We start from the raw sequence: 8,757 nt of genomic DNA on the forward strand, positions 1-8,757 counted from the left end.
TTTAAGGTTCTAAGGTGATTCAGGTTTGACTAATTATTGTGAAGAAGTGTATCAGCGAATTGTATTCTGCAATTAGTTAATTAAAAAACAATAGAAATGCAGTTGTGTATTGCTGCTGTTTGTCTGATATCCAACAGTCCATGACCAGCTCTGTTGACCATGAGAGCATTTTGCAGAGAAATGGGTTGAGGCATACTATTTAGGCTCGGAATGACATGTGGCCCATTATTTACCTTGTTTCCTGGCAACAACCACAAGGGTATTTCAAAGAGCTGTCAGTCAAGGCGAGCTCATGAATATAACCTCTCCACCCACTCAAAAATATTATGGGGGATGTTTTGGCCATTCATTGGCTACTTTTATTTGGGAAATAGGATGACTCTGTGGGACCTTCAAGGGGAAATTGTAGGTGAACTTTGAACATTATAGGGGTTCCCGAGGGCGCAGCGGTCTAAGGCACTGCATATTAGTGCAAGAGGCGTGACTACAGACACCCTGGTTCGATTCCAGGCTGGGTCACAATCGGCTGTGATTGGGAGTCCCATAGGGTGGCGCACAATTGGCTGGGGTAGGCCGTCAATGTAAATAAGAATTTGTTCTTAACTGACTTGCCTAGTTAAATAAAGGTTCAAATTAAAAGCCTGTTTTATTAGAATTATCAACACAGAGGGAGAGACAATAATGTCGGCTCTTTACCCAGGAGGTTTTAATTACCATATGTTCACATGCACTAAATGTCAACACTTCGTATCCTACTTTTAATCACACGCAGTCAATACACATCGAGAGGATATCCAGGTTACCCTGAGAAACAAGAGAGGCAGGAACAACGTGTGATGTTTGGCGGCCCTGTAATAGAGCATCTAAATGGAGCTTGCTGGCACGGAGTGAAAATATACAGGTCACTGCTGCACTAGGGCCAAACTGTCTAGTGATTGCAAGGGGAGCTTTAAATAGTATACTAATGGACAGTTTCACTGTCTTTATGAGAGGTTTATAGCTCTAGTTTGCAGTTGTCCACTAATAGCACATCCTGCTGCTTTAGGGGTGGGTGTGGGCTGATGATGTCGTACTTTCTGTGGTGTAATTATTGTACGGGAGGCTTCAGTGAGACAGCAGCTGGGGCAGCACCACATCGAGAAGGGAAACTGTGGGAAACTGTGTGGGTTTCGACGCACTTGCTATTTCGGTACAGCTTCATACGCTTCCTGACAGAAAAAAGGAAAGTGAAGTGAGTGACACAGCCCAGTAGTGAAGTTTTGTGTTACCGTGTCCTATTGAGCACCACTGCATCAATTTAAAATGAGAAGTTTTGCTTTTTATAGGACCCATGGGCAGTCATTGGCCCAAAGCACTGACTTGCCATTTTTAGAGCCGTGGTAGGCCATCCTGGCTATACATGAAGTGTTGTAAAAGTCTGGAGACAGCCTAGGTTGAATGAGGCGTTGTTCATATAACAAGACACATCCACACATCACCTGGGTACTAAACAGGGAACAAGCTCACCTTTCTCCCCTAATCTCTAATTCAGTTCCTATTCGCTACTGAGCAGCAGCAGCAGAGGTAGAAGTGGCTGCCTCTGAAGCAGCAACTCTGTGTCCAGTAGAGGTCTCTGAGGTAAAGCACTGGCAGATAGACTGAGGCTAATGTTGGGCTGGAGCTGCACTGCACTATACCTGACTAGAATACTGATGTCCACATCAATACAGTAGTCCCCCAGACAGACAGCCACAGAGAGCGGTGACTCCCCTCAACTCTTCTCATGAAAAATAATATGAAAAATGCCATGCTTAGTGTGACAGCCCCAGCCCCCGACAGAACACTGCTGTGACCACAGTGGCACTACTGAGTTATTAATACCACTCAGACAGGAACTGTATACATTTGGTGGAATCCATGTGGGCCTGGTACTAAGCGGGCTTGGTAGTGCATGGGAGGGAAGTAGCCGTGCCAGTTCTTTCACTTATAGAAAAGCAGCTAAAGTAGAGTGTGGTGGCAGTCTGTGAATGCACATAGCCTAAGACCTTACATAGCCTAAGACCTTATTTTGTTCAGACGAGACAACCCAGGCTGTAGGCAAGATTTCAAATATCAAACCTGTCAAGATGACATTTGGACTAACATGCAGACATGACTCAGATGTACTGATACGCATAGCTATTCCAGATATACTTAAGGTAATTAAATCTGTACCAAATTATGCAGTAACTAAGTTGTAATAATAGATGAATAACATTTAGTTTAGTAACTACTATAAAAAAGACTCCTTGGTCTTACATTAAGTATTTGTTTGATGTATCACAATGCTCTATCCTTCATGACTTGAGCACCTTGTGTTGTTGTGGTTTAGCTGGGCCTGGCCTCCCCGTAGGGTTCTATGACTGCAACCATAACAATCATGAAGCATTTCTAGTAATTCCATCATTCTCATGGTGACTGCAATACTGTAGGCACACAGAGCAGGAGAGAAAATAAAGGTGTTGGAGAGGTGTGGCTTGTCGACTCAACAAGTAGCCTAATACATCTACTATATGTAACATCTTGAAACAGTGACCAAAATAAACTGAGCCATGCAGAATGTCTGTGAGAGAACTGACAGTTGACTAGAAATCACTAGAACAAAATAGTATTTTTCCTTTCCCAGAAGAAATGTGTCCTTGTGATCTAGGCCCTACATGTCTCTCCTATGCATGCCACCCTGTATCAAAACAATTTCCCCAAAATGATGTGATTCCCAAGGATGAGGGGTGTCATGTCAGTAAATGGATCAGTCATCAATCAGTTATGGAGCTATGCAACAACAAAAAGCAGGCCTTCAAATTTTGAAGTGTGAATGCTGACATTAATGTTTCCATTAACTCGTCGAAATTCTAAACCCAGTGATGGATATTATCAGTATCTGGACTTCATTTGGAGGCAGAAAGTTAAGAGCCATCAAATTACAAGGTGCACTTGATGGAGATGATACCTGACTTGAACAAATAATGTTCCAAATGAGTGCATTAACTATACAAACGCCTGCATGTTATTTTGTTCATTTTATTGGTATTTTTTTTTTGGTTCACATAAACAAACCACATTTTTCTCCTTTAAAAAATAACGGATATTTTTATACACATAATGCATTTACTATGTACATCTTAATACATTAGGGTATTGTTCTTTTGCACGGCAAAAATATGACATTTATGTTTCTGATAACATATACGAGAAAACGATATTATACACATAATAAACGTAATACTCGACTGAATTTCACAACAGTGCAAAAACATAATTGTAGAAAAGCGTCCTGAAAGGAGAGTGAGGGACTTCTAATTTAACCCATTGCGACAAAAAGGAAACGTTCTTTCAAAATGGAATGTTAGGCTACATATTTCTGGACAATGTTGTGCAAGAAAAATTGCATTTCCACGCGGGAAATGGGTTGGGTAAACAAGTTCTAATACAAAGCATCTTATTAAAGTGTGAATCACCGGTGCATCACTCTCCTGTCCCGCACGGTGACTTCGGGGTTCAGTTTCAGCATGCAGTCCTGCCCCTTTTCTGTAGGCTATCAATGTTCGCCAAAATATCATTCAATAACTATAACATAGGCTACCCTCTATATCCTTTCAAGTCGGTGAGGGGGTACAATACTACAGGCATAGGCTACACTCACAGCCGAGAGCATAAAATAAACAGAAAATGAAATTGTTCTTATCCTAGTGGAGGGAATTTTGGCTCCAGGAAAACGTAGACTTCATGATATTTCCTGCATCTTCCCCTCCTCGAATCCGTTTGAGACGGAAATTGGCTCCTGGTTGCTTTCTATTGACGACTCGCTGCCCGTGCTCTCCCCAGAGAGGAGTCGTGTAACCCTAAGGTCCGCTTTTAGTGTTTGTACGTCGTTTCCTATGCTCATCTCTCCAAGGTCACTGATGATCTGGGACAGCTCCTGTTTACCATTGCCCACACAATCGTCATCCGTGTCTAAAATGTCCTCACACTCAAAGTGCATCGCTTTCTCCTCTTCCTCCTCCCCGATCAAGTCCTCTGTGATAGAGCCCAATTTGGGCGCGCTCCTGCTGCGCTCCACCGGCGGTTTGTAATAACACTGTCCGTTTAGAAGCTTCCGGAGGGGCACAAGGGGTATGGTTTGTTCCCCTATCAGCTGCTGTTGCTGGTGCCTTGCATCGTCCCTCCTTTTAAGTCTTTTAAATTCAGAAAGCGCTGTCGCCGAGGTCTGGTACAAAAGTAGTGCCATGGCCTTTGCCTTCTCCGGCTTGGACACCAGCACCGCATGGCACCGCAGCATCACTGCCTTGTGCTTCATCTCATGTCTGTATATCCAAGCGAAAATTTTGGGTAGCCTTGGGTCCGCAACGCAATAGGTTATCCGGTGCAATAAATACAAATGTCCCGGTCTCCTCGCCTTGTCGTCCACATGCACCATTCGGATACCCTGCGAGCTGATGGTCAGTTTCATCTTCGTGCCATTTTTGCCCATTTCGCTCTTGCCCCAAATTTTGCTCACAGCCACGTCTGTACAGCCTTCTCCTTTCGACTGGATGGTGGTGGCATTACCCAGGTAGAGGACAGTGTAGGTGGGGTCCTCACTGGTAATTTTAACCTTTTTCCTTTTTGTCTTGAACATGCTTCCAACCCTGTTCAAAGCACTCTCCGGGCAAGACTTGGCAAAGGAGGTCAGGGCAGAGTAGTTCAAACTCACGGCATAACCCTTCTGCTTCGACTGTTTATCTTCCTCAATCAAGTCGAACTTATTCTTCTTCCAAGGCAGCATTATAAGGTCGTGTCACGTCCACAGCAATATAACGTACACTATAGCGAACGTTTTACTGCAACTAAATCGTATATTTTTACTGACCTTTATGATGTATTAGCGACTCCAATACAACAAACGTTCAAGTTATCCTGTACTTAATTTGTTCATCCTCTCAAGACTTCTCCATAACCACAATTGCGCTCTCCCATTCTATGGTCGCTGTCTGTCTAACAAAGGTTGGGTCTGCTGAGAATTGGATGGTCTACATTGGCTATATACTGGGTTGAACCATTACAGTGTCTCTGTAGGGGAACATAGAGGGAGGGATGGATGGAACCATTATGAGAGAGACCAAAGTCAAACAGCTCTACCTTGAGGATGCAATTGGCACTCAGCGTGCTCTTGCCGAGGTTCATTTACTGAAGTGAAATAAGAAGAATTTGGAAATAATAGGCTAATATACAAACTGATATAACCGCTTATATACATTGACCTGTAAATTCCAACAATACTTCCATTGCACATATACTCTCTCAGAGCAGAACTGATAGATTTTTAAATCATTGGCAACTTTAATAAATAAATCACTAGTCACTTAAATAATGCTACTTTAATCATTTACATGTTAGTCATTTAGCAGACTCTCTTATCCAGAGCGACTTACAGTAGTGAATGCATACATTTCATTTTTTTTTTTTTCTGTGCTGGCCCCCTGTGGGAATCAAACCCACAACCCTGGTGTTGCAAACACCATGCTCTACCAACTGAGCTACATATCTCGCATTACTTACATATCTCGCATTACTCATCCCATATGTATATACTGTATTTTTATACCATCTATTGCATCTTGCCTATGGCGCTCAGTCATCGCTCATCCATATATTTATATGTATATATTCTTATTCCATCCCTTTACTTAGATTTGTATGTATTAGGCAGTTGTTGTGGAATTGTTAGATATTACTGCACTGTTGGAACTAGAAGCACAAGCATTTCGCTACACTCGCAATAACATCTGTTAACCATGCGTATGTGACCAATAAAATTTGATTTGATATAACGAGTCTGCATATAGTTAGTTTGTAAACAAAATTAAATACAAGATGGATAACAGTAGAACCTATAAATACCTATAGTTTCAGTATATCAAGCGAATAATACAAAGAAAAGCTGGTTTGCTGTCAATCTTTCCATGCATGGCAACGCACCAAAAATAAATGTCTTGCAGACCATCCTTCGGTTTATGCTGCCATCTATTGGCAAGAACGAGTTGCCTCCTTTACTAATAACATGCTTCCAAGCCTCTTAGTCTGTAGCCCAACCCACCATCAGATGGCACTATTATTCCTTTTACAAACGACTTAAAAGCAATAATAGTGCCATCTGGTGGTCGGTTGGGCTATTTAGTCTGTAACAAGCTTAAAATCCAATAATAACATTAATAATATTCATATTGTTAATAATAATAAGTAGGCTATGCATATAATTAGGCTATAGTATAATTTTCTCTTCATGAAACACCCCAAACATTGGATTTTTTTAAACAACCTGTAAAAATGGAAAACAGCTTGTTTTCGATTTCGGTTTCTGAATTTGAAAAACGAAAATTTGAAATCGATTTGTTTTGTCATTTATTGTGTCAAAATTGGACATGGAATAACAGAAAACAAATAACAACAAACTGTATTACATTTTCCGACTTGAATGTTAGTCTGCGTGAGTGTAACAGAAGAAAGAAAAAACTCCCCCACAGAGTACAGCCCATGTACCGGCCGCATCAAATCCATTGTACTGAAACACTGTTTTCACCGTGCGAGAAAACTAGCCGTTCCGTTACGCACAGCATGCAGCTGCTCAAGAAGCATGACACTTGGCTCCCAGGAGCACCCAATGGCAATTACAAGTGTGGCCTCTGTGTACATTGTGACAGTATGAACAATACTAAAGTTTTTTACCACCCAAGAACAGATAAAGAATACAAAATCCAAAGCTTCATTAATTGTAGCACCACAAATGTCATACACAGTACCAGTCAATAGTTTGGACACACCTACTCATTCCAGGGTTTTTCTTTATTTGTACTATTTTCTACATTGTAGAATAATAGTGAAGACATCAAAACTATGAAATAAGACATATGGAATCATGTTCAGTGGTTGCTCCACTAAAAGTTTTGCAATTATGCTGCAGGATTTAGAGGTAATTTGTGGTTTAGTACGGTACCCTGCGTCACTGCTTCATTGCTCCAGACCAGAGCAAGGGGGAGTTAGACCACTGATTATGCTTTTGGGTCCCAAGGCGCTACTGTGTCTCTGTAGTACTGTAGCCTACTCCCGACCAGTTATGTTGTATAGTGCCTGAGTGGCGCAGCGGTCTAAGACACTGAGTCGCAGTGCAAGCTGTATAGCTACAGATGCTGGTTCAATACCCGTGCCGGCCTTGACTGGGAGACTCATGAGATGACTGTAGGTTTTTGGTTTCTTATTTAGAAATAAATCATTCTAAATAACAAACTAGCTTTATTTAAAAATTAGTAACAATGTCTCACCCCATGTTCAATAATGGCCTTTTTCCCTCACTCATTTTATGTTATTTGAAAATGAAATCTCCAAAATATTGTTATTTTTTTAACAAAGCGATTATTAATATTATTTTAGAATTATATAAAAGCCTCTTGGATATTCTCACAGATATGTTATTAACCATGTTATTAGCAGTTATTAACCCTGTTATTAGCAGGACCTGCCTTGTTGATAGTGTTGTTAAGAAGGCAGAGCAGTGCTTTATTGTGGACAGACTTCTCCCCATCTTAGCTACTGTTGTATCAATATGTTTTGACCATAACAGTTTGCAATCCAGGGTTACTCCAAGCAGTTTAGTCACCTCAACTTGCTCAATTTCCACATTATTCATTACGAGACGTAGTTCAGGTTTAGGGTTTAGTGAATGATTTGTCCCAAATACAATGCTTTTAGTTTTGGAAATATTTAGGACTAGCTTATTTCTTGCTACCTATTCCAAAACTAACTGCAGCTCTTTGTTAAGTGTTGCAGTCATGAATGATACGGAGCCAGTGAGACATTACTTGATTACTGAACTGGGCCAATTGGGCTGTGTAGTGTGCATGTGATTTCAGCTGTATATGAAGGAGCCACTGTGAAACGGCTGTATTGCTTGGCAAGCTGTCATAAGCGTCGTAAGGGACAGACCAAGGCGCAGCGGGTATAGTGCTCCTCTTCTTTCTTTATTTAGAGTGAACACTCAAACAAAATAAACAAACAACCAAACAGTTCCGTAAGGCACACGGCTATACAGAAAACAACCACCCACAAACCCAAAGGAAAAAAGGGCTGCCTAAGTATGGCTTCCAATCAGAGACAACGAAAGACACCTGCCTCTGATTGGAAACCATACTCGGCCACACATAGAAAACGAACATAGAAAATGAAAACTAGAACAAATCCCCTCTACATAAACCAACCCCAAAACACACAAAAACAACAACCCCTGCCACGCCCTGACCATACTACAATGACAAATGACCCCTTTACTGGTCAGGACCAGACACAAGCAAACACTAAGCTAGAGGCTATGCACCTGCTTGATTGAGGTAATGTGTAGGAGCATGTGATTAGGATAATTATAGGACTGTGATGATATTATGATGATTATAATATGCATTATTAGTGGTATCATTAGACATTTACCTGCAAGAAATAGATACCATCAAAATATGTTACAGTAAAATATTTGCATAAAATACTCAAATCCATGGAAATCAATGACATTCATGTTGTCTTGTATGAGAAATTGAGACGTGATAGGAGAGTGGACCGAAAGCTGCTGTCAATTGTAGGAAGTGATGTATGTATGAAAGTGAGGAGAAGGAGGGGGGGGGGGGGGTTCATAAGACTCCTGAGGACTACTGAGACTCCTGACCTGTACTGCGTGAGTAAAAATTGGAGAGAAAGGAAAGACGTGGGTTGACC

General features: G+C 41.3%; 1 protein-coding gene across 1 annotated transcript; it reads right to left on the reverse strand.

Annotated features, from left to right (window-relative positions):
- Positions 1-3,025: 3,025 nt before the first annotated feature.
- fam43a (family with sequence similarity 43 member A) lies at positions 3,026-5,004 on the reverse strand. Its single transcript, XM_014149276.3, has one exon. The coding sequence runs from the start codon at positions 4,781-4,783 to the stop codon at positions 3,743-3,745; it is 1,041 nt and encodes a 346-aa protein (XP_014004751.1). The 5' UTR covers positions 4,784-5,004; the 3' UTR covers positions 3,026-3,742.
- Between the last annotated feature and the right edge of the window lie 3,753 nt (positions 5,005-8,757).

The sequence above is a fragment of the Salmo salar genome, chromosome 16 (assembly GCF_965601325.2).
Source record: "Salmo salar chromosome 16, fSalSal1, whole genome shotgun sequence".
Classification (NCBI taxonomy): Eukaryota; Metazoa; Chordata; class Actinopteri; order Salmoniformes; family Salmonidae; genus Salmo; species Salmo salar.

Coding starts and splice junctions, on each gene's coding strand:
- fam43a (XM_014149276.3), bottom strand. CDS start 4,783: ATGCTGCCTTGGAAGAAGAATAAGTTCGACTTGATTGAGGAAGATAAA.